We start from the raw sequence: 27328 nt of genomic DNA, 5'->3' as shown, positions 1-27328 counted from the left end.
TTTCCCAAAAGGCAATGGGGGGGGGGGAGAGGAGGAGGGGCCAGAAATTTCATAGATCACCATAATCGTTGTGCGGTGATCTTACATGGAAGTGGGCGTGGGTACCTGGTTTTGACAGCTGTCCACTCCCTCCCTTCAGAAAAGTGGTAAATGTAGCAGAGGAGGGGGAGAGGAAGCAAACAAGGGAAAAGGAAGCAAACATGCGGAGCTTCCCCTTTTGATTGGAGCTCCGCTTTAATTTTATGACTAAAGTTCCACTTTAAAAAAGCTTCTTTTAAATGTGTATTTTCTTAGTAAAATTGCACATTCACTGTTCTGTAAATGAAGGCACGCTAGGCCTGCATTTACACCAGAGCAAAGCATTAGCAGAGCAGTGCATATTCCTTGATGATTTTGAAGCTTTTTTTTATGTGTTTTACACGCATTTATGCACGTGAATCAAGCTTCAGGGAAGAAAAGCAGAGAGGCACAACATTTTGTGAAACCGCATGCATCGTGTTTATAGGCACTCCCATTGTAATCAATGGGTTCAAAATGACTGAATATGGTCAAAAATAAGCTCATGTATTTTTTTGAGCATAGGTCATAGAGCGACTGCGCGTGAAGTGTGAACAGAGACAATTATCAAGCATTTAAAGAATCGCAATGTTTCTGTGTGACAATCTTCTGGTGCAGAGTTAGACAGTAAAATAAAGTGTGATAAAATGACACAAAAAAAATGAAAAATAAAAAAATATATTTAAGTGCTGAATGTCACAAAATATAAATATTTTTGAACAAGAAAACAAAATATAAATATTTAAAGCACATTTTTAATAAGACATGTTTATAGTTAACTGACTACTTTTGATATATACTGTTCTACTAAGCCAAAAAGTGGAAGCCAAGATGTGGTATTTATCCCTTAGTGCAGTGATAGGGAACCCATTTGAGACTGAGTGACCAAACTGCGATACAAAACCAACTTATTTTTTTCAAAGTGCCAACACTGCAGTTAGTAACAGCCACAGATAATGGTCACAAAGGCCTCTCACCAATCCCAGAGATACTAAAGAGATGTCCTCTCACTCTCGATTGCCCATGGCAACACCCGCAACTGGCACTGCAGGGCGGTATTCTTGCAGCCATCTGTTCCCTGGCTCACAGCATGCTGCTCCAGTCTCTCTCCCTTGCAGTAATGAATTCCTCTCTCTCCGGGGTGGTGATACTGGGCTGGACAATAAAATAGACCCATAGTCTTCCAAGACTACATGTCCCATGGTGCAAATGTCCTGGCACCTCATTGGTCCCTGGTTGCAGCCAATAGGGAGGCAGGAGGAATTTGAGCGGGCGGCGATCTCTGCAAGAGTATCTCTGTCCCTGTCCAGTGCTGCTTGACAGGAGAAGGGGGGTGAATGGGGGAAATACAGATAGCCCGCACTCGCTTCTCCCCTTGTCACAGCGCCACTGCACTTCTCACTCCTGTAGCTTCGCCATGTAGGGTGGGGGTTAGAAAGCGCTGACAGTGGTGGCGGCCTCCCAGTATAGCTGGCGTGCCCACAGAGGGCTCTGCGTGCCACGGGTTCACCATCACTGCCTTAGTGAACATATTCCTCATAGGATGTTATGCTACCTTGCATTATGTATCAAATATCCTTGGGAAGGCATCCCCAGAAGCAGTAGTAGTGTTACTGCAGCGGAGTATTTTTATTTTATTTATAGCCAAGAGCTGCACACATAACAGTGATGTGATGGCTGGAAAAGGGAGCAGCAGATGAGACCAGCAAAGGCAGGCAGGAACCTGAAACTTCTGGATGTGCAGGACTCAAACCAAATTTGATTTAGTCAGAGCCACTAACATGCAGATATGCCCTCTACTGCCAAGAGATATAAGAAATTGTCAGGTGTAAGAAATTGTCTCCTGCATCTACAAAAATAGGAATGTCAGATTTTCATGGAAAGAGCTACTTTTCACAATTTTAAAATTGCAGTACAGTATTTGATATCTAGATATACAGTGCCTTGCGAAAGTATTCGGCCCCCTTGAACTTTTCAACCTTTTGCCACATTTCAGGCTTCAAACATAAAGATATAAAAAAAAATTTTTTTGTGAAGAATCACCAACAAGTGGGGCACAATTGTGAAGTGTAACGAAATCTATTGGATTTTTGAAACTTTTTTAACTAATAAAAAAATGAAAAGTGGGCCGTGCAAAATTATTCAGCCCCCTTGCGTTAATACTTTGTAGAGCCACCTTTTGCTGCGATTACAGCTGCAAGTCGCTTGGGGTATGTCTCTATCAGTTTTGCACATCGAGAGACCGAAATTCTTGCCCATTCTTCCTTGCAAAACAGCTCGAGCTCAGTGAGGTTGGATGGGAGAGCGTTTGTGAACAGCAGTTTTCAGCTCTTTCCACAGATTCTCGATTGGATTCAGGTCTGGACTTTGACTTGGCCATTCTAACACCTGTATACGTTTATTTGTGAACCACTCCTTTGTAGATTTTGCTGTATGTTTGGGATCATTGTCTTGTTGGAAGATAAATCTCCATCCCAGTTTCAGGTCTTTTGCAGACTCCAACAGGTTTTCATCCAGAATGGTCCTGTATTTGGCTTAGGGCTGCAACTAACGATTATTTTCATAATCGATTAGTTGGCCGATTATTGTTTCGATTAATCGATTAATTGGTTAATAACCTTTAAAAAAAAAAAGTGGGTCAAATTGACATTCATTTTCAACCACAGTCACAGGAAAATTTGGAAATAGAAAACTTCTTAGTCAAAAGGAATTTTCAGACAGTGTATGTGGTTTTCTTTCATTCAGTCAATGTACAAAGATTTTTCGTCTCAATATTCTATTCTGAAAATGCGGCCAGCATAAGGCTCGGTACACACCTATGCAGTTTGCTTTTGATCTGTTTCTGCAGTGCTTTTTGCTGTGCGTTTTTGATTTTTGTGCACATGATTTTACTGCAATTTGCATTTTTTTGGGCAGATTAAAAAACACAAATTGTTGCAAAAATGCATTTACATGCTTTTCTGCAGCTTCTCCATTGAAGTATATTGAACCAATAAAGCACTATTTTGCATTAAAAGTCCCTGACCCTTTCAGATGTGAACGTGTCCCATAGGAAACCATGTAAATGAACTATAGTGCATTTCTGCAAAAAAACAGCATAAAAAGCATAGATATGAATCAGATCTAAGATGTTTAGTAACATAATGTGGTTAAAAAAAAAACTAAAATTAGCCCTTTATAGTAGAAAAAAAAGCAGATAATCACTACTGTAAGGGGTTCATTTTTTTACTGTAGAACAGTGAAAGTAATATTTACAGTAGAGATTTGCTCTTTTTGTACTATAAAGGGCTACTTTTTTTTTAACCCCATTATGTTACTGGCCGATTAATCGATTATGAAAATAGTAATCGATTAATTTCATAATCGATTAGTTGTTTCAGCCCTAATTTGGCTGCATCCATCTTCCCCTCAATTTTAACCATCTTTTCCCTGTCCCTGCTGAAGAAAAGCATGCCCAAACCATGATGCTGCCACCACCATGTTTGACAGTGGGAATGGTGTGTTGAGGGTGATGAGCTGTGTTGCTTTTACGCCAAACATATCATTTTGCATTGTGGGCAAAAAGTTTGATTTTGGTTTCATCTGACCAGAGCACCTTCTTCCACATGTTTGGTGTGTCTCCCAGGTGGCTTGTGACAAACTTTAGACGATACTTTTTATGGATATCTTTGAGAAATGGCTTTCTTCTTGCCACTCTTCCATAAAAGCCAGATTTGTGCAGTGTACGACTGATTGTTGTCCTATGAACAGACTCTCCCACCTCAGCTGTAGTTCTCTGCAGTTCATCCAGAGTGATCATGGGCCTCTTGGCTGCATCTCTGATCAGTCTTCTCCTTGTCTGAGCTGAAAGTTTAGAGGGACGGCCAGGTCTTGGTAGATTTGCAGTGGTCTGATACTCCTTCCATTTCAAAATGATCGCTTGCACAGTGCTCCTTGGGATGTTTAAAGCTTGGGAAATCTTTTTGTATCCAAATCTGGCTTTAAACTTCTCCACAGCAGTATTACGGACCTGCCTGGTGTGTTCCTTGGTCTTCATGATGCTCTCTGTGCTTTCAACAGAACCCTGAGACTATCACAGAGCAGGTGCATTTATACAGAGACTTGATTACACACAGGTGGATTCTATTTATCACCATCAGTCATTTAGGACAACATTGAATCATTCAGAGATCCTCGCTGAACTTCTGGAGTGAGTTTGCTGCACTGAAAGTAAAGGGGCCGAATAATTTTGCACACACCACTTTTCAGTTTTTTATTTGCTAAAAAAGTTTAAAATATCCAATAGATTTCGTTCCACTTCACAATTGTGTCCCACTTGTTGGTGATTCTTCTCAAAAAATTAAAATTTTATATCTTTATGTTTGAAGCCTGAAATGTGGCAAAAGGTTGAAAAGTTCAAGGGGGCTGAATACTTTCGCAAGGCACTGTAACTAGAGGAAGTCATGTTAACAGCTCTGTCTTACCTTTATCACTACCGTTTGTACTTAGTCCCATCTCCGTTACATTGACATGATTTACATAATCTGAAACAGAGAATCATGTTAAAACATTGAACTGGAGAAAAAAAAAAAAAAACAACATATTTGTGTTTTTTTCCTGTCTAATAAATTAAAGTGATTGAGCTGCAGGATTACTGACAAAATCAAAAATAGCTCTTTATCAGTAGCACATTCATGTCTATAATCTGGGGTTAACAGTTTTTGCTTTAGACCCCTTTTACACTGCTAGCACAGCCATGCTAGCAGTAAAGCGCCGCTAGTTGTAGCGGCGCTTTACTGTCGTTTTAATGGTGCTTTTCGGCTGCTAGCGGGGCACTTTTAAAGCAGAGTTCCACCCAAAAGTGGAACTTCCACTTATTTGTCTCCTCTCCCCCTCTGGTGCCACAATTGCCACCTTTCGGGGGGGGGGGGGGGGGGGGGGGGGGTGGGGGGCGGACAGGATACCCGTCTTTGACAGGTTTCCTGTTCCCACTTCCAGGATTCTGCCGTCACCGCCAGGTCAGTAGGAGAGAGGAGCTGGGCCATGCACATGCGCAGTAGGGTTCCTGGCATGAATGCGTATGGCTACACTGTTGGGTTTCCTTACCAGCAATGGCGGCAGCAGCACCCGACAGCTGATGGAAACATATTTTTTTTGGGGGGGGGGGTTCCGCTTTTACCCCCGCTAGTGGCAGAGGAATGGGTCAATAGTGCCCAAAAAAAGAACTGCTGCCGAGGCGCTTTGCAGGCACTTTAGCAGCAGTGCCCATTCATTTCAATAGGCAGGAGCGGTGATTACACCATTCCGCCACCGCCCCAAAAATGCTGCTTGCAGGACTTTTTTTTTTAACATCCTACAATCGCACCACCTCAGTGTGAAAGCACTCCTGCTATCAAACTGGGGGCTGCAGAGGGGGGCATTTTTCAGGCGGTTTACAGGTGATATTTTATGCCCAAAAGCGCCTGAAAAACGCCTCGGTGTGAAAGGGGTCTCAGGCTTCCTGTACACGGGATGTTTTAAACCCTCTCCTGAATGATTGAACTTGACAGATAGTAACTGACATTTAAAGTGGTTGTATACTCGATTTTTAAACTTTTACGTACAGGAAAGCCTATAATAAGGCTTACCTGTAGGTAAAAAATATATCTCCTAAACCTGTACGGTTTAGGAGATATCCCCCTCGGTATGCGCCGCTGACTGCAGCGGCGCATGCGCACAAGGGGATTCTCGGCCTGAAAATCCGGCAGCGGCCGGCGGCCGGAATGAAATCTCCTGCGCGCATGCGCGGGAGTGACGATATCGCGGCTCCGGCCACTCACAGCGCCGGAGCCGCGATACCCGGAAGAAACGCAGAGGGAGCATGTCAGCTCCCTCGGCGTGGATCGGGCCAGATGTCGGGGCCTCGTTCTAAGGTAAGTATTTCATAATGAGCTAATATGCGGTGCATACTAGCTCATTATGCCTTTTGCTTTGCAGGTTTAAAAAAATAAAATAAAAAATGTGCGGGTTTACTACCGCTTTAAAAACATCTGTTGCTTTACAAAAAATGCTTCTAACCTCAACTGCCTGGAAACGACTATAAACGACTCAGTGTATATGTGCTGATAAGATAACAGAGAAAAGTTAGGGGGCAGCTGAAAAAAAACGCCCAACTGCTTCTAAACATCTGTTTACCAGCAGCAGCGTACATGAATCCTTAAAGTGGTAGTAAACTGTGCCTGTAATAACCTGTGCCTGTAATAACTAGCACAATATGAGATACTCACCTTGGAACGAAGCCCTCAAGCGCTGAGCTTTCACCTTCCCCTGGTCTTTCTTCCAGGTTTGCACGCTCTGACTATGTGATTTGCCAGAGCCACAATGACGTCACTCCTGCATATGTGCGCAGGAGCCCTCAGTTCCAGTACGAAGCTCTGAGGGTCCGGCAGGGTATGCCGGACCTTCAGAGCGAGCGCATGCATTGTTGACGTAACTGGCTGCACCCAGGGTGAATATCTCCTAAAAGGTGTATGTTAAGAAGATATTCATTTTACCTACAGGCAGGTAAGCCTTATTATAGGCTTACCTGTAGGTAAAAATTACCACACAGGGCTTACTACCGTTTTAACAGCGGTTCCAATAAATGTTTCTGTAGATATTTGAGCTGCTTGACTTCATTTGCTTAACCACTTCAATACAGGGCACTTTCACCCCCTTCCTTCCCAGCGCTCTAGCGCTTTCAGTGACAATTGCGCAGTCATGCTACACTGTACCCAAATGAAATTTTTACAATTTTGTTCGCACAAATAGAGCTTTATTTTGGTGGTATTTATTCACGACTCCGTTTTTTATTTTTTGCGATATAAGCAAAAATTTGGAAAAAAAAACAATATTTTCTTTTTTCTATTTTAAAAGAAATCCAATAAAATCAAATTTTGTCATAAATTTAAGCCAAAATGTATTCTGCTACATGTTTTTGGTAAAACAAATTCCGTTAAGTGTATAATAATTGGTTTGTGTGATCACGGACATATGTACACAAATGATCATGTACATATGTGTGCAGATAATCATTGGGACATGTGATTTTAGTGGGACATATGTGGGGGACATGTTTTTATTATTAGGGACATGTGTTTTTATTATTTGGGGACACGTATGTTTTGGGGACATGTGTGGGGACATTGTGTTTATACTGTGTGGTGATTTGTGTGTACACTAGACTGGTGATCAGTGAGTAAAAAGCTGTAAAAAACAACTCATACTCACTGATCATCAGCCGGCTGCAGCGATCTGCTCTCCTCTCCTCAGCGATGACTTCTGTGTGAGGAGAGGAGGAGCCGATTGCCTAGCAACCGGCTGTTTGTTTACATCACATGACGGCCGTGATTGGACACGGCCGTCATGTGATCAGGAGGGCCAATCACAGAGCCCTCCTGCCGATCTGATATGCGCCGTGTCCGGGTGACACGGGCGCATTGGGATCGCGCCGATGCGCGGGCACGATCCCGCTCCTTCTGATGGACGTTCCTGAACGTCTTATCAGGAGTAGACGGCTCCCACCCGGCCGTATATGTGCATTGGCCGGGTGGGAAGTGGTTAAAGAAGAATGAGGAACATCATGGCTTAGGCTGGCAATACAATATACAATTTTCTTGTTTAACTTACCGTTAAATTTACCAAAACCATATAATATGAGGTCAAACCTAAACCCTTTCAATTTGTATGCAATCAGGCAGACCCTTGCACTACATAGGTACATTTTAAGGAAATTGAATAAGAAAATGGTATATTGTATGGCCAGCCTGAAAGAGTATTTCAACTTTTGTAGCCAGATTCGGGAAAACCCACTCTATTTTGCTTAGTGTTATGTGTTCTCTTTCACATAGCCTGTCTAAATCTTTTTTTTTTTTTTTTTTTAAGTATATCTCGGAAGGATGGGTCATGGCTGACTGCAAGGTTTTTTGAACAATGTTAGAGTGAGCCTATCCCAAGTCTGTCCCTCCTTGATATGCTAAACATGAAGCCCAACCTCTACACCTTTGACCATTTGTTATGAAAGACAGTATTCAAATCCAATTCAATGGATTAAGATTAACCTGTACAGTACAGTCAGAATTAAATTATTACTAAAAGCAAAACTTTTTCTGTTTTGAATAGAATGGAGAGGGACTGGAACCCCTGTCAGATTTTTATTGCAGTCTGTGACTCAGTTTGGGAGATTTACCCTATTTGTCCTGTTTATCATTATCATTAAAAGTGTAAAATTACAAGTAAAAGAAAAACACAAATGTTGGGTTGTCACTAATCTTCCAATGGGGACACTAGTTCTGGTGACAATCAGGGACTCACTCAGTATGGAGGGATTTCCTCTCATTTCCCATTTTGACTATGGGAAGTGAATTAAAAACCCTGTTACACTATCCAAAATTAGAATTGCCTTTAGTACTACTTGAATTATGGCAAATACAGTCACCTAACCCCCTTATAAACAAAAATAAAATAATATGTATGATTTTTCCTTGCTGTAGGGTGCAGAAGTAAACATCTGAATAAGGTAAGCTGTAATTCTTAAAGAGAAAAAAAAAAAGCTCCTGTTCCTTTAAAAGCATGATTAACAGCATAGTGCTGTTGCATTGTAATTTCTCCCTTTCTATGACCTAAAATACCTGATTGATGCGGTCTGTTCCTGTGTCCCCCTATGTGAACTGACAATGGTAATCATGGCTGCTGATCCATGATACCAAGGTCAGTTTACATGCCTCCGTCTTCCCACAGCCTGTCCCTCTCCCCCTCCCTCCCTGCCTGTCAGCTCAGTCAGGCCCTTATACTCTGTGTGGATGGTGGAGGGCCCACTGTTTGATTTTGACAGAATTGCATGATCTGTAAGGCAAGCAAGTTTTTTAGAGCCATTAAAGGATAAGTCCACCCTAACACTAAAATCGCTACATCTACAGACATCCACAATATAAGCCTAACCTATCTAGCCCTATAAAGAAAAAAATCAGTATACATACTTTTTTTTAAGCCGATCTGGTCCGGTCTCCAGCGGTGGAAGCTCTGCAGGGGACACAGCCGACGTCCTCTGCACCCGCCTCCACAGCGAAGCCGCAGCTGACAGTTCAGCATGTGGTCAGATCAGCTTCAAAATAGGTATGTATACTGATTTCTTCTTTGCAGGGCTATATAGGTTCGTGTTAGATCGTGGATTTCTGTAGATGTAGAGATTTTAGTGTTAGGTTGCACTTATCCTTGAACGACATGTAACAATAAGCTTTCATCGAAAAAAATGCAAAATACATCCAATATAAAAACAAGGCAGCAACTAACTCCTCCTTTCTGGTGAATCTCTTCCCAACACTTCTTTTCCTTTCTACCACCCCACCCACCCCTTTTCCAGAACGGATGCCTACATTCGTTTAAAATGATCTCTAAGCCCTTTTTATTCTCTCATATTTATATACCCCTAGATAAATAGGAACCTTCACAGACACATTCAATTTTTACTTACTATAAATAAATTTCCCAGTATTAAATAAAAAATTGGACATTAGCACCCAATAGACAATCATTGCTCCAACAAGTGACATCATAGAAAACAGGAGGCTGGACCACCGTCCAAATGAGCCAAAATAGTACTGGCAGACATCTGGAAACTCCCATGTCGAGGTATCAATAGAGGCTGCAGAAGGAAAGAAAAACAGAAAATCATGTTAAACCATTTAACTTGCAACATGACTGGTTCAATTATCTCTAACCGGCACTTGAGGAGTGATCAACACCAAGCTTGGTGTACAGATCTTTCAGCAGACTGGAAAATCCTTACTAAAGATCATACAACTGTTGTCAGATTTCATAATAAAAAAAAGGGATTATCCGTTTCTGGATCAAATATAAAGAAAACTGTAGGTACTCAGGTGGACGTGTCACTGATATTTAGTGTTTGTCATGAAGATGGCAGATGCCCCTACTCAACATAACAAATGTTTAAACTTTAGTGTGTACCTTTATACAAACAATAAACTATTAAAACGTCCCCTACTGAACACACTTGTTCTACATTCTATGAATACACAAATTTACAAATTATAAAGCATAATCCAGGCAAAAATAAGACAATACAAATGAATAGTCCATTGAAGGATAAAATGGGCTTTTGCCTCTGTATTCACCATCAATCTAGAGATTTCCCACAAAGTTTTATATTCCTCTAGATGTCCTCCATTTGATGGTCTGCAATATTCAACCCATTTCCTCAGAAACCAGGCAGTATAGGGCTACCCCAGCCTATGACTGGGCAATAAAGGAGAAGTGATATCTCTCTTTTACTTTGCTTTCTCCTCCTATCACATGCTTATCACAAAATATACTGATTAACCACTTGCCGACCGCCTCACGCCGATGTACGTCGGCAGAATGGCACGGGCAGGCATAAGCACGTACATGTACGTGATTTGCCTCCCGCGGGTCGGGGGCCCGATCGGGCCCCCGCCCGGTGCCTGCGGCGGTCGGTTTTCGTTCGGGAGCGATCCCGGACGAGGGGACGGCCATTCATTCATGGCCACCCCCTCGCGATCGCTCCCGACGAATGGAAATCCCCGGTGACATCACTTCCTCTCCTGTAATGTAAACACAGGAGAGGAAGTGATGTATTCTCTCCTCCGTGTCGGTATTTTTCGTTCCGACACGGAGGAGAGCGGATCAGTGAGTTGCACCAACACATCCCACACACAGTAGAACATGCCAGGCACACTCACACCCCCCCTTTACCCCCCGATCACCCCCCCAATTACCCCTGCCCCCCAGTCACAGTGACACCAATGTCATTTTATTTTTTTTTTTTTTTTTTTTTGCATTGGTGTCATTTGTGACTGTAATAACTGTTAGGGCAGTTAGGGTTAGCCCCCTTTAGTTCTAATGTACCCCCCTAACCCCCCCAATAAAGGTTTAACCCCGTGATCACCCCCCGTCGCCAGTGTCACTAAGGCTGGGTTCACATTGCAGCGGTTTATGAGAACGAATGTGATTCGCACCGCACTGCAGTGCAAATCACATCCGATCTCTGTGCGATTCGAGTTCAGCCATTCGCCGCACCCGCCGCACCCGCCACACCCGCCGCACCCGCCGCAAATTCGCACGGGACCCTTTTTTTGGCCCGCAGCAGAATCGGATCGCATGGGTGTTCACACCATGCGATCCGAGTTTGCAGATCGCACTGCGATATGCGAACTGATCTGGGGGTGTCAGTAACATTTCACTGACACTCCCAGCAGTTCGCATAGGGCAGTGTGAACTGCCGCCGGGAGGCATGCGATGCGGGAACCCGCCGCGGATTCGCGGCGTTTCCGCATCGCTCCAGTGTGAACCCAGCCTAATAAGCGATCATTTTTCTGATCGCCGTATTAGTGTCACAGGTGACGCTAGTTAGGCAGGTAGGTATTTAGGTTCGCCGCAGCTTTTTATAGCGCTAGGGACCCCCATATACTACCGCATAAAGCCCCCTGATTGCCCCCTAGTTAACCCTTTCACCAGTGATCACCATATAACTGTTACAGGTGACGCTGGTTGGTTAGTTATTTTTTTATAGTTTCAGGGCACCCGCCATTTATTACCTAATAAAGGTTTAACCCCCTGATCACCCGGCAGGTGTCATTTGTGACTAATAACTGTTAGGGCAGTTAGGGTTAGCCCCCTTTAGTTCTAAGGTACCCCCCTAACCCCCCCAATAAAGGTTTAACCCCGTGATCACCCCCCGTCGCCAGTGTCACTAAGGCTGGGTTCACATTGCAGCGGTTTATGAGAACGGATGTGATTCGCACCGCACTGCAGTGCAAATCACATCCGATCTCTGTGCGATTCGAGTTCAGCTATACAGATAGTATGGCTGAATTCGTGTCGCACCCGCCGCACCCGCCGCAAACTCGCACGGGACCCTTTTTTTGGTCCGCAGCAGAATCGGATCGCATGGGTGTTCACACCATGCGATCCAAGTTTGCAGATCGCACTGCGATATGCGAACTGATCTGGGGGTGTCATTAACATTTCACTGACACTCCCAGCAGTTCGCATAGGGCAGTGTGAACTGCCGCCGGGAGGCATGCGATGCGGGAACCCGCCGCGCATTCGTGGCGTTCCCGCATCGCTCCAGTGTGAACCCAGCCTAATAAGCGATCGTTTTTCTGATCGCTGTATTAGTGTCACAGGTGACGCTAGTTAGGCAGGTAGGTATTTAGGTTCGCCGCAGCTTTTTATAGCGCCAGGGACCCCCATATACTACCGCATAAAGCCCCCTGATTGCCCCCTAGTTAACCCTTTCACCAGTGATCACCATATAACTGTTACAGGTGACGCTGGTTGGTTAGTTATTTTTTTATAGTTTCAGGGCACCCGCCATTTATTACCTAGTCTCACTAGTGTACCCCTAAATTTAGGGGTGTCTACTTTCTAAAATGGGGTCATTTGGGGGGGGGGGTTTGTGCCATCTTGGCATTTTATGGCCTTCAAAACTGTAACGCCCTTAGAAAGCCTGAAGGCGGTGCTTGGTTTTTGGGGCCCCGTACGCGGCTAGGCTCCCAAAAAGTCCCACATATGTGGTATCCCCGTACTCAGGAGAAGCAGCAGAATTTATTTTGGGGTGTCATTTCACATATGCCCATGGCATGCGTGAGCAATATATCATTTAGTGACAACTTTGTGAAAAAAAAAAAAAGTTTGTAATTTTCCCGCAACTTGTGGCAAAATATAAAATATTCCATGGACTCAACATGCCTCTCAGCAAATAGCTTGGGGTGTCTACTTTCTAAAATGGGGTCATTTGTGGGGGTTTTGTGCCATCTTGGCATTTTATGGCCTTCAAAACTGTAATAGGTAGTGAGAAGTGAACTCAAAAAATTACGCCCTTAGAAAGCCTGAAGGCGGTGCTTGGTTTTCGGGGCCCCGTACGCGGCTAGGCTCCCAAAAAGTCCCACATATGTGGTATCCCCGTACTCAGGAGAAGCAGCAGAATTTATTTTGGGGTGTCATTTCACATATGCCCATGGCATGCATGAGCAATATATCATTTAGTGACAACTTTGTGAAAAAAAAAAAAAAAAAAAAAAAGTTTGTAATTTTCCCGCAACTTGTGGCAAAATATAAAATATTCCATGGACTCAACATGCCTCTCAGCAAATAGCTTGGGGTGTCTACTTTCTAAAATGGGGTCATTTGTGGGGGTTTTGTGCCATCTTGGCATTTTATGGCCTTCAAAACTGTAATAGGTAGTGAGGCGTGAAATCAAAAATTTACGCCCTTAGAAAGCCTGAAGGCGGTGCTTGGTTTTCGGGGCCCTGTACGCGGCTAGGCTCCCAAAAAGTCCCACATATGTGGTATCCCCGTACTCAGGAGAAGCAGCAGAATTTATTTTGGGGTGTCATTTCACATACGCCCATAGCATGTGTGAGCAATATATCATTTAGTGACAACTTTGTGTAAAAAAAAAAAAAAAATTTTTTTTTTGTCATTATTCAATCGCTTGAGGCAAAAAAATAAAATATTCAATGGGCTCAACATGCCTCTTATCAATTTCCTTAGGGGGTCTACTTTCCAAAATGGGGTCATTTGGGGGGGTTTTGTACTGCCCTGTCATTTTAGCACCTCAAGAAATGAGATAGGCAGTCGTAAACTAAAAGCTGCGTAAATTCCAGAAAACGTACCTTAGTTTGTAGATGTGACAACTTTTGCGCAAACCAATAAATATACAATTATTGACTTTTTTTTTACCAAAGACATGTGGCTGAATACATTTTGTCCTAAATGTATGACTAAAATTGAGTTTATTGGATTTTTCTAATAACAAAAAGTAGAAAATATCATTTTTTTTCAAAATTTGCGGTCTTTTTACGTTTATATCGCAAAAAATAAAAATCGCAGAGGCAATCAAATACCATCAAAAGAAAGCTCTATTTGTGGGAAGAAAAGGACGCAAATTTTGTTTGGGTACAACATTGCATGACCGCGCAATTACCAGTTAAAGCAGCGCAGTGCCAAAGTGTAAAAAGACCTCTGGTCATTTACCAGCAAAATGGTCCGGTCTGAAAGTGGTTAACTGCTTCTTTTTCTTGACTTCCAGCTATGCGGTATAGGAAATGCAAGAAGCCAATACCAAATCAACTTTAGGTATTTACACTGCTTGCATTAAACTACGGGATGATAAGCTTGCCAGCATGGCGGAGGGGTTACTTACCACTACTGTACATGAACAATATTTGGCGGTGATTTCTAAATAAGGTCCCATGAGACCAGCTATTCTACAGTCATGCTTTTGGAATTTTGATTTTTGAACCTCAGTAAACTTTTATGACAAAAAGAACTTCTGCATGCAAACATTTTACATGTAAATTGTAAGTGTGCATTACATCTTTTGTGTATCAATACCTAAGATATGTGACTAACCTTAACATTGACAACAGCCTTAGATTTGCATCCATCTACAGGCAATCCCTGGGTTATAAACAAGATTTTGAAGTTTTTTTTTTTTTTTTGCGGAACTCCACCCAAAAGGCAAAGTTCCACTTCAGGTACTCCTCCCCTGCCACATTTGGCATGCAGTTTTTTGGGGATGGCAGTGGTACCTAGCTTTGACAGGTATCAGCTCACACTTAGGTAATCCGAGTGGAAGTTCTCCTCTCCCCCTCCCTGCAGTCTTCTGGGACATGTCACAGGTCTCAGACAATTGCCGGAGAATTCAGAAGGTGCAATGCGACTCATGCATCCTCAGTGGGTACCTGGCTGTGAAGCCGCAAGCTATCACAGCCATGTTCCCACAGTTGAGATGCCGGCGTCGGGGAGAAAAGGGACGGCTTGGGAGAGCGAATCACTGGATCCTGGAACAGGTGAGTGTGTGTTGATTAAAGGTCAGCAGATACACTTTTTGTAGCCGTGGACTTTTAATCAACACAAAAATGACTGGAGCTCTGCTTTAAGTTGAATTTGTATGGAAGTTGGAACAATAGGATTTTTATAACAGCTTACCTGTAAAATCCTTTTCTTTTGAGGTACATCACAGGACACAGAGACTCAGTAATTACTGATGGGTTATAGGGTATCACTAGGTACACCCTAGACAGGAAGTGTAATCCCCTATATAATCCCTCCCCCTACTGGAGGTAGCTCAGTTTTGTAGCAAAGCAATATAAGTGTATTAGAAGAGGGGAGGGGGGGGCGTGGCCTGGACATGGCTGAGGTCGGACGTGTTTGAGGGGAGCTCCCGGCCGAACCTCTCTCCTCCTGGCTATACTTGCTCCTTTGACTACGACATGCTCTCCAACAAGAAGCGCACAACTAGGCGACGCAGAGGAGCCCACTTCGGGAGCCCTAATACACCCTCAAACGGTGCCATACACAGACTATTCCGGCGGAGCCAGTTGGAAGCCCCTGATCCCAATATGGCGGAGCGCCACACGCCGCACGTGGAAGAACGGGACAGCACCTCCAGGCCGCCCTCACCTGCAGGATCGCAAGACTCAGAACTTTTCCCTAGCACTCCGGCCACTCTGTCACCCGGCCCGAGCAGTGCAGCATGGGCACAGCAATCCCAACCGGCTGGTGATGACCTACGGTCCATCCTGTTGACCCTGCTGACTAAATCTGATATTGAAGGCCTGGTGGGGAGAGTGGAGGCAGCACATCGCAAGGAAATGCAAAAAAATCAGACAAGACGTGCAGTCCCTTTCCAGCAGGGTGATGGCAGGGGAATCCTCCCTAACGGCTCTGGACTCCAGGGTGGCCGCGCTAGAGGCACAGCGAGACTCTCAGGCTGGGAGGGCGGTGGAGCTTCAGTTACACATGGAGGAGATGGAAGACAGGAGTCGCAGGAACAACCTGCGACTCCAGGGCCTCCCAGAAGCCACAGGCCTGGCAGGCTTAGCGGCCACAGTAGCGTATGTCTTCCGCAGGGTGGCCGGTGATCAAATACAGGGATCCCTGGAGTTTGACCGCATTCACCGGGCACTGGGCCCCAGATCAGAAGACCCGGCCCGACCATGGGATGTTATCTGCCGCCTTCACCACTATGCACACAAAGAGATCATCGCCCGCAAAGCCTGGGACGTCCGGGGCCTGGAGCTGGATGGAGCACCTTTAATTATCCTCCCAAACGTATCGAGGGTGACACTGCAAAGGAGGGCACTTCTGAGACCTCTCCTAGACCTGGCACGGCGATGGGGGTTTCCCCTCTCGGTCACATTCAGGAAGGACCAGCGCTCCTTTACCCTTCGTTCTCCAGAGTCGCTGCCCGCTTTATTTACCTTCCTGGGCACGCCCCCCATTCAGATACCGAACTGACTGGACTACCTTCCTAGGCATCAAGGTCGCAGGCTCAACGTGACACCGGGCAGGAACCTCCCTTCTAGACCCACGTGGAATGGCAGACGGGCCAGAGAAGATTCGCTGGGGAAGGGTCGTGAGGCTTAGCGGCACTACTGATCGGACCGTCCCCGCTCCCTGAATAGCCTCATGGTCTATGCTTGACTGCCTAAAAGCTTTCGCTTCCTCATTTCCACATCAGGGGTGTGTAGTACCTACCTGGACCTCTTCAACGCTGATGGGCACTAACTGAAGACGCCGCTGCTGACTCACCCTCTACCTGGATGGACCTCCCCTGTGGGTATTGAATGCCACGAGATATGCAGCTTATGTCACGAGAACCTGGCGCAATCCGGATGCTGCAGACCACCCGGAGACCCGTCCCCTGGTGCCGGCGTGGACGGCCGTGCTCTCTCTCACCCCGACAGCCTCTCAGCAGTGAGTTTACATCGGGCTTTTTTTTTTTTTCTCTCTCTTGGAGGGGGGCTGCCGTCTGCAGGTACACATCCTCGATGTCTATTGACGCCAGAAGTTCTCCTCCTTGTAGGATGCAGCCTTCCGATCGGATCGATTCCATGCGAAAAGACCGTACTTTTAGGAATCGGTTTAGATCCTTGAGATCTAAAATGGGCCTGACATCTCCATTAGGCTTTGGTACCGTGAAAAGGTTTGAATAAAAAACCAATCCCTGCTCTTGCGTGGGAACTACCACGATAACTTTTTGCTACAATAGTCGCTCCAGCGCTAGAGAGAGAGACTTAATTTTCTCTGGGAACATTTGATCAGAGGAAACGAGGAGAGGGGAATTCTCGGAACTCTAGTTTGTAACCTAGAGTTATTGTGGAGAGCCCCCATCTGTCCTGAAAATCCTCCTGCCAGAGCCTTGAGAACTGTAGCAGTCTTCGCCCCACCCGAGCGAGCGGGGGCGTCCCTTCATAAAGAGGCTTTAGCGTTTTGTAGACTTCCTCCCCCAGGACTTTTGTTCCTGGGGTTGACTCTGAGATTTAGTTCTTGAGCCTGAAGGAGGAGGCCGTTGCGACTGCCTGGAGGCTGATGTTCCTGGCACTGGGGAAAGAGCATGTTCGAAAGAGGGACGTTAACTCTTTTTAACCGGCAAGAGATTGCCTTTCCCACTAGAGATCGTTTGGATGATAATTGTCCAAATCCTCTCCGAACAGCCTTGCACCACGAAAGGGGAATCCAGCCAGAAGCTTCTTACATGGTGATTCGGCTGACCGTTCTTTCAACCGTAAGATTCTATGCATATGCACCAACCCAAGCATAAAGCGAGAGGTCTGAAGGATAGAATCTCTAAAGCATCAACAGCAAAACACAAAGCCGCTGGTAGGTTGGCCAACCCCTGGATTGCTGTTCAGGTAAAACCTTGAGGACCTGTTTAACATGGTCTCTCAAGTACTGACAAAACTCTGATTGCTGCCCCTGCATGTTGAACCTGCGAAGGAGAAAAATCGTTTTTTAACAGGAATTCCAATTTTTTATCAGTTAGATCCCTAAGCATCTGAGCGTTGTCAAAAGGACAAATCAGACTTTTATTGATATGGCGGCATCAATAGCTGGTATACCCCACATCTTAATACATTTTTCCTCCATAGGATAAAGTGTTGAAAACTTAGAAGGAAAAAGATGTTTATCTGGGTGATCCCACTCAGAATAATAAGCTTTTCCAGTAAACTATGAACACGAAAGGCATGTGCAGTTTGAGGAGGCTTCAGTGAACCCAAACAAGAGGAGGTTTCTTTAACTGACTCAGATACGGACAACTTAAATGTGGAGCAGACCAATCCAGCAAGAATTTGCACCAACACTTTCTCATCCTGAGAATCTGAAGAGGGCCCTTCTCCACTTGATTCCTCAAAAGAGGAATCATCAGTCTTGTCCCGATCCTCTGAGGGGGATTCCTCTCCTTTTTCCCCCCAGAGTTCTTCTGTTTGAGGGTCCTGGGTGGCAGAGGGGAACCTAGTGCGTTTTCTTCCACTGAGTGAAGATGCGATTAAGTCCACTAATCTTTCCTCTAGCCTAGCCCATTTATGGTTGAGGAAAAAACCTCCTGCGTCATGCATACAGGGGCTGAAGTGCCAGAAGCAGGGGGCGTGACCGGATGTCAGGGTGAGAGGTCGCGGCGGGTCAGATCAATTAAAGCAGATAAGAGAAGATGGGTTAAATCTTAAAAATGAAGTACAGAAAACTGCGGCTCGTATATCAGATATGGAGGAGAGAGTCAGCCAGGTGGAGGATGATGTGCTCCCGCTGAAACAGGAGGTGCAAATGATGAAGGGCCAGTTAAATTTGTGTATGGCTAAAATGGACAATATGGAAAATATTATACGCAGGAAAAATATCAGAGTTTTAGGTTTCCCGGAGAAAAGCGAAGGCAATGATCTTGCTGAATTTATGGAAATATGGATAAAAGATAAAGTAGGGAGTGAGAAGCTATCAAGATTTTTTGCAATTGAAAGGGCGTATAGAATTCCGTTTAGGATGGTGGAAGGAAGAAGTCATCCTAGACCCATAATCATCCAATTGCTGTCCTATAGAGATAAAGTTGTTATCCTTCAAAGAGCAAGAGAACTGCGTAATCTTGAATATAATGGGATAAAGATTTCATTGTATCCGGATTTTTCCCCAGAGCTGCAAGGACAGAGAGCCAAGTTTATAGAGTGCAAAAAGAAATTGCAGAGTCTTAAAGTGAACTATGCATTGCTTTATCCGACAAAGTTGAGGGTATCAGCATTTGGGGAAAACATATTTTTTAATAGTCCAGAAGAAGTTAAGATGTGGTTGGAGGAAAATAAATGTCTGCTGCAACAGAGGGGAATGTTGTAATATGAAAACAGAGAGAAAATTGACATTTTTTTTTCCTTTCTTTTTTTTTTCTGGACTAAGAGGGAATGCCCCCATATTGCTCTGTTTGTCTCCTTCCCTTTCTCCTTCCCCCCTTCCCTTTTTTGTTTTTTTTTTCCCCTCGGTAGTAATGTGGACTATTTTTTGTTATAGAAATAAGAGAATGGGAGTGGGTGGGTAGGGTGAGTAGGTGGGGAGGATATATCACCCTGGGAGGTAAAAACGGTCATGTTGGAAGCCCCTTAGAAGGGCCCCAAGTGGGGCATGGGAGGGTTGGGGAGGGGAAAGAAAAAAGGGATGGGGAGTGTGAATGGATGAATGATAGCGAGAGAAAGGAGGTTGAAAGGATAGGGAAGGATATAGGTAGGCATGGTAAAGGATTATTAATTGCACAAAAAATATTTAAGTATAAAGTTGATGTGTGAAATTGCATTAAATACGGTGGTCAGTGAAAAAGGGCACAAGAAAATGAAATTAAGTGAGGCACAAGGAAATAAATTGTCCAATTTATATAAAATGTGTGTAAAATGTGTATAAGAAATATGGTAAATTTGAGATACAAAATATGTGTGGGACTAAAATTTTGGAGCACAGGGAAAAAAGTAAGGGGGAGATCACGTGTGAAAACATAGAGAAAGCACGTAGAATGGAGAATAAAAGTATGATATTGTGATTTAGGTTTTAAATATGGGAGTAAGCAGTAAGGTAGGGAACTTCACTAAAAAGGTAAAAATCTGTTCTTGGAATGTACGGGGGGTGAAGGAACAGCTGAAGAGACGTGCGTTATTTTCCATGGGGAATATGGGTAATTATGGGATGCTCTGTTTGCAGGAGACCCACATGGACCGAGATACAATCAGTGTGCTAAGACACAAGAAATATAGGATACAATATCATTCTACATACACCTCCTATTCAAGGGGAGTGAGTGTCTTAATAGATCCTGGGTCGGGTCTAACCTGCAGGCAGAGCATCATAGATGTTAAAGGGAGATATGTGTTCCTTTTTTGTGGTATAGAAGATAGAGTATGTGTGATCGCAACTGTGTATATCCCACCACCATTTAATGCAGAAATATTATATGAACTACTGAAGTTTATAAAGGATAAGCCTGGAATCCCAGTCATAATAGCAGGGGACTTTAATATGATAATGGAGGGCGTGGCCTGGCTGAGCTTGATGGCGGTCGCTTGAGCTCTTAGCTCCGACATCCCGGGACGAAAGCTATTGTCTACCGCAGGTCTTCCCGCCGATGTTTCACATCTAACGATGGGTACAGCCTCCCGCACGTCCTCCGCATCTAGATCTCGCTCCCCGAGAGGAAATTCTGCCGGACAACCGCCTCAAATCATCCCAGAGATGTTCAGGGCACAACGAGGAAACATGGCGCCTTCCCGCCACAGCACACCACAGGCCGCGGACTCTCTCCCCCCCTCACAGGGGTCGATCGTCTTGACTGACAACCTGATAGTTGGGACCGCAGCAGCTCAGAGACCAATTGATCATCCCCCGCAGGCAGCTTCCTCGCCGCAATCGATCAGCATGAACGATCTCCGTTCCGTCGCCTCTGATATTAAGGACACACTATCGGCGGCCATAGCTGAACTCAGGGTTGACATCAGAGGCCTTTCAGATCGTATGCATACAGTGGAGCAGATTGCAGATCAACATGAAATATCGCTCCGCAAGACAACTAGGAAGCTGGATTCCCATACTCTTCAAATGCGAGATATTCAACGACATTTAGAAGATTTGGACAACAGGGGAAGGCGTCACAACCTAAGGGTTAGAGGTCTCCCCGAATCGGTTGAAGCTGACCAAATCACCTCAGCAGTCTCCTCCATCTTTAATGATATTATGGGAAGACAGCCTCAATCTAACATTGAATTTGAACGTATCCACCGCGCTTTAAGGCCGAAGGGAAGAGACAATGATCCTCCAAGGGATATAGTTTGTTGCCTGGTCAACTACCACCTCAAAGAGGACATTTTAAAAGCTGCCAGAACAAGGCAAGTCATAACTTTTGGCTCTACCCCTATCCAGATTTTTCAAGACCTCTCTGGTATAACTTTGCAGCACCGCAGGGATTTGCGCCCCCTGCTCGACATTCTGAAGACGCGCGGCATACCATACAAATGGAAGTTTCCTTTCTGCCTCGCTGCCTCTGATTCCGGCCGTACTGCACACCTTAAAGTACCAGAAGATTTACCGAACTTTTGCTTGATTCTGAATATCCCCATGGTTGAGCTCCCTAATTGGTACGCTTCCTTCCGTCCGATGATACCTAGAGTACCCAGACAACACGCGGATCCGATGGATACTCACGACACCTCCTTCCGAAGACGAAGATCCCCCTCGGGGCCACGAGGTCGGCGTCCGCCTGATATTACCCGCGGAGATCACAGTCCCTCATCCTCTCCGCGCGCCCGCCGGGCACGAAGAGAATACTGAGTGAGTTGTCATCCTTTACTCATCGCCTTATCTTTCTGGTCAGACTTTTACACCTGGTTGTGTTATCAGTTACCTTCCTGCCAGAATGACCTGTCTTCTCTACTTGTCACAACCCGCAGTGAGTTACTAGTTGCCATCCGTTCCTGTTACATCGGTTCTTGTTACTCGATTTTTTCCCTGTTATGCTCTTCGTTTCGGTATGTTGGCGGTACACGAAAACTTTTAGTCCTGCAGTACACCTACTCCAGATTGGATACAGACTTGGTCCTCCCGTGTCCTTTTAGTTACTGCTCTGGTATTGACTGTCCGCTCTGTACTACTTCCTCGCAGTGCCCTCGGATTTGTATTGCTTTCAGGACATGACTTTATACGATCACTCATGCACTACTAGAGGAACTTTTGGATCCAGCCTTACTTCGGGACGCCGTTCGTTACCGATTACAGACGAGTCTGTTCCCAGCCATCCCACTCTGGATGTTTACTTGATTTCCTTCTATACGCTTCTCCCTGTACTATCTGGCATGTGTACCCTAAGCAGACTGATCGAACTGTCTTCTTCGCGGAACTATTGATAGCTCTGTATCCTGGAATCCTTCGTCATTTCCCGAACACGCTTGTTTAAACCCCCCTCAGTGACACTGCCGGACTGCAGACGATTTCTACTCGCAAGAATCCACACTGTGCACTCGTTACATCAGACTGGTCTTCCCTTCTTTTATTTTCACAGGCTCTCCAGTTGATAAGTATTGTTGTCCTGATTTATTGTTGTTATATTGCGGTACTATCATTATGTATCACGAGCTTATTCTCTACACTCTACCAGTTGCTGCGATCGACTCCGGAAGACGACTATTTACTCATATGTCGCCTGCGGACTCGGACGTACGCACCGAACAGCTTAAGGTTTATAATTGTTGATTGTTCGGTTGTACCTGTGGACCCTGAGTTGGATTATTCACAACTATATATATGTAATTGACTGTTCCCCTGGTTGTGCACTGTGTTCTACCACGAACCACAGCTGCTTTGTTTACTCACACATCAGGACCCTCTGTTAACTGTTATCTCTTAGTTAGTCCTTTTATATACTCACCAATCATACCGTAGACCTGCTCCCATCACGCATGTCTTATAGTCCTGGGATGTCGTGAGGCTGTCTAATCGACTTATTTTTCTTATTTTTGTGTGTGATCCGTAGTTGGGCTGAGACTTGGCCAACCCCACTGTAGGGTGTCGTCTGGGATTCCCTTCGTTTAGCGTCGGGACCCCCTGCCTCATCCTACCCTTCTTTGTTTTTCTCGTACCACCGAATAAGTGGTCTGATTCCCTCTGCCCTTCCACCCCACTCATTCCCTCTCCATACACGTCCTTCCTCCTCCCACAGCATTCAATTGGCCCCTTTTGCACTCAGATCCGTTCTAACTACTGTTCGGACTGCTCCCACCTTCCGGACTTCCCCTTTTCATTCTGACCGGTGACATTCTACACCTCTATGACTCCTTTACCGCTGGCACTTTAAGCTCCCCCCCCCCACCCCTTTTTTAGTCTTTACCTCCCTAACCTGACCTCCCCTCTTATTTCTCCCTCATAACCCCTACATAAAAACTTTTTGCTCTTTCCTACCTTCATGTCCCTAATCCTTTGTAACACAAATTAAGCGGTTTATAACTCCATGCAGTGATGTTCAACAACCCTGTCATACCTCCGATAGGTCTCCTACAGTGTGTCTTTCCCATCCACAGCAAGTTCCCGTAAGGGGTGGATGGTTGAAAGATACACATAAAACTCCTAAGGGTAACCGGGTTCCCGAGATCTTCTTTGGTTCTTTAGTTATTTCGCCCAATGTTGTTACCCTTGACCTCCCTTTCCACATCCCACCTTGACCTGGCTTATATGACTCGGTTAATGTGGATATAAACATATGAACGCTTCTGATAATCATACTGTCTGCCTCCGATTATATTTCTTTACAAACCTGCTGTTCTTATCTGATGAATGATTTTCCCGACTATGATTGTACTTGATATATTGTTTGTATTAGTAATGCTTAAACTTGGTTGATATTGTATTGTAATACTTCTTATACTTTAATAAAATGTTTGAAACATAATATGATAATGGACCAAAAAATAGATAGGTTCCCACAGAAGGTTGGTAGTAGGGAGGGACCTAATGGGTTGTTATTTCAATTCTGTGAAGAAACAGGTTTTGTGGATATATGGAGAAGGTGGAACCCCTTAAGAAAACAGTATTCTTGTCACTCTAAGACGCACTCCACCTTGTCCAGGATCAATATGGTGCTGTGTAATGAAGAGGCGCTGGGGATGGTGGAGAAGGTGGAGTACGAGCCAAGGGGAATTTCGGACCATTCACCGGTAATGTTTTTAATGACAATAGGGAGAGGATGTAGCAGAAGGGAATGGAAGATAAATCCATTTTGGTTAGAACTAATGGATAACATGGAGGGGGTAAAAGAAAATCTAAAAGAATTTTTGAGCATAAATGTGGGATCTACGTCCCTGGGAATAATGTGGGATACCTTGAAAGCCTTCTTAAGGGGGGAACTAATAAAAAAGATATCGCAGATTAAGAAGAATGGGTTAGCAAAGGAAATAGAAGCAAAAGAAAGGGTAAGGAGGTCAGAAGAGAGGTATATAAGGGCCCCTTCAGAAGAAAGCTCTAAGGAATGGGAGAAAAATCAGGTAGAATATAAAAGACTTATATGGGAGAAAGAGGAGAAGAAAAGGCAGTTCCAGAGGCAGTCCTTCTTTGGCGAAGGGGAACAAGTGGGAAGGGTATTGTCATTGATTGCTAAATCAAATAGTTCGTCCCCAATAATACCGGCGATATTGGACAGGGAGGGAGGTATGAGGAAGTCAACACCTGAAATAGTGGAAGAGTTTAGAAATATTATGAGGAACTATATAAAGTTTCAAACTCTGAAGTAGAGGGGGAGATGCAGGAATTTTTTGGGAAAATAACATTACCCAGGCTGTCGGAGGAAGATAGGGAGGGCTTGGAAGCACCATTGACCCTGGAGGAGCTGCAAAAAGTAACAGCAGAAATGATAAATCAGAAAGCCCCAGGTCCGGATGGACTGCGGATAGAGATTTATAAAAAATTTGGGGAGATACTCTTACCGGCTCTCCTACAGGTGTTCAATGGGGCTTTTGAAGAGGGGCAGTTGCCGCAATCAATGATGGAGGCCACAGTGGTGGTCCTGGCAAAAGAAGGGAAAAACCAATTGGAGACCGCATCATATAGACCTATATCGCTACTGTGTTCAGATGTTAAAATCTTGGCAAAAGTACTTGCAACAAGGGTAAAAAATATAATATCAAAATTAATACATCAGGACCAAACTGGGTTTATACCAGGGCGGTCCACAAATATGAATGTGAGACGCGCCTATTTAAACATTCAGATTCCTTCAGAAAACAAAGGGAATAGAGCAGTTATGTCCTTAGATGCGAAAAAAGCCTTCGATAGTGTGGAGTGGCATTATTTGAGGAGGGTGCTAGCGGAATTTCAATATGGTCCGAGATTTATGCAATGGATAAGAGTACTGTATACAGGTCCAAGGGCGAAAGTGAGAATAAATGGGGAATGTTCAGAGGGGTTCCATTTGGAGAGGGGGACAAGACAGGGGTGCCCTTTGTCGCCCCTGCTTTTCGCCCTCTCGATGGAGCCTCTGGCTATAGCCTTGAGAGAGGCGCAAGATATCCGGGGGTTTAAAAGAGGGAATGAAGAGCAAAAGGTTGCTTTGTATGCAGACGATGTACTGTTGTTTTTAGGGGACACGGGGCCCTCATTGGTGGCGGCAATGACCCTGATAAAAGAATTCGGGTATTTCTCTGGACTCAAAATTAACTGGGAAAAATCTGCTCTCCTACCAGTCGATCCCCTCAATACCCCATTGCCGGTACAGGTATCCCAAATAGAAATAGTTAAACAAATGAAGTACTTGGGAGTGAATATGACAGCAGACCCAAGGCAGTATATAGCAGGGAATTTAGTTCCACTTATGTCAAAATTAAAGCGTAAAATCAGAATATGGAAGAACCTCCCCTTGTCAGTAGCCGGTAGGTGCAATTTAATTAAGATGGTGTGGATGCCTCAAATATTATATGTTATACAAAATTCACCGGTTTGGATTCCAAAATATTGGTTTAAAAAAATGGAAAGTTTGTTTAGAGAGGTGATATGGAAGAACGGTGTGGCAAGAATAAGCTTACAAATACTACAGAGACCAAGGGAAATGGGTGGGATGGCACTACCTAATATGAGATACTACTTTCTGGCTGCCCAATTACAGTATATGAGGGGAGGTAACCTATCAGCAGTGACAGGAAAGGGGGGTGGCCCCCTGGGGAGGGATACCCCACATAATACGGTCGCGGAAGCAGTGGAAGCCGACTCATTTAGGACCAGTTGCCCCACAGTCCAACTGATGGTAAAGTGTTGGGAGGAGGTAAAAGTAATATTGGGGTATAGAGGATATACAGAATTCTCACCAATATGGGAAAATAAAAACTTAGAGGAAATTAAGAAAATGGGGAGATTAGCAGAATGGGATCGGAGGGGCGTACACTTCTTAGCGCAACTATATAGGGACGGGAGACTGAAAACATTTCAGGAACTAAGGGATGAATATGGGTTACCGGCTTATTACCTCCTTAATTATATACAAATTAAACATGCGTTAGAGGCACAATTTAGAGACAGGAAGTTGGAATGGAGTAAGATGCCTGTACTCAGGAGAATTATAAGTTGTAATATATCGAAAGGAGTTATCTCTGAGATCTATAGGTATCTAAAGGGAACAGAACAAGAAGGGGTAATAGAGGAGAAAAAAAAGGTAAAATGGGAAAGAGAGGTGGGCCCAATATCGGTAGAACAGTGGGAGAAGGTTCTGGCATTGGGGGCGAAAGTTTCCTTATCTCCATCACATATTATATCTAAAATGTATTTAATCCATAGGGTATACTACACTCCTCTTAAATTGTTTAGATTTGGGAGTAGACAGGACGCAGAATGCCAAAGGTGTGGAGACCGAAGAGGAGATTTAATACATATGATTTGGCGATGCCCAAGATTATACAGATATTGGGTAGGAATAATAGGGAAAATTAATAAAGTGTTTGGGTTATCACTGGAAGTAGAAGCTAAAATCTGTATAATGGGATTGATAGAAGAAGAGGAGGTACGAGGGGATACCCACACAGCTGTTATTAGATGCCTTTTTCAGGGGAGGAAATCAATTGCGTTTAAATGGCAGAAGAGGGAAGCGCCTACAGTAAAGGAATGGATGGAAAGGGTGAAAGACAACATAAAAAAGGAGGAATACATATATAGGAAAAGAGGTAATTATGGGAAGTTTGTTAAAATATGGGGAAAGTGGGGTGAGCAATGAGAAAGGGTGAGCAAGATGTAAGAGTGATGGATGAAGGAGGGAATGAATGAGAGGTGGGGAGGGGGATGGGAGAAGGGAATGAGTAATTTGTTTAAGTTTGATGTTATTTAAAATTTTTGTATAATTGTGAATTGAATATTATCGGCGGAGGGAATGGGAGGGGGAGAGGGCAGATAGGGGGAGGGGGGACGGGAGGGGGTGATAAGGGAAATTTGTTTGTAAGGGGAATTATTGTATGTGATT

The 27328-nt window shown here is 44.4% G+C and overlaps 1 protein-coding gene across 2 annotated transcripts in view; it reads right to left on the bottom strand.

Annotated features, from left to right (window-relative positions):
- The window catches only part of SLC38A9 (solute carrier family 38 member 9), a 252387-nt gene that overhangs the window by 28560 nt on the left and 196499 nt on the right, over positions 1-27328 (bottom strand). For both annotated transcript variants that reach the window (XM_077462717.1, XM_077462718.1), the window contains 2 exons: positions 9527-9697; positions 4521-4580 (listed from right to left, as the gene is read on the bottom strand). In XM_077462717.1, the coding sequence (XP_077318843.1) occupies positions 4521-4580; positions 9527-9697 (231 nt within the window). The remainder of the gene's footprint in view (positions 1-4520; positions 4581-9526; positions 9698-27328) is intronic.

The sequence above is a fragment of the Lithobates pipiens genome, unplaced genomic scaffold, assembly GCF_037356315.1.
Source record: "Lithobates pipiens isolate NorthernLeopardFrog02 unplaced genomic scaffold, aLitPip1_a1.2 Scaffold_3, whole genome shotgun sequence".
NCBI lineage: Eukaryota > Metazoa > Chordata > Amphibia > Anura > Ranidae > Lithobates > Lithobates pipiens.
This window is presented reverse-complemented; position numbering and strand designations above follow the sequence as displayed.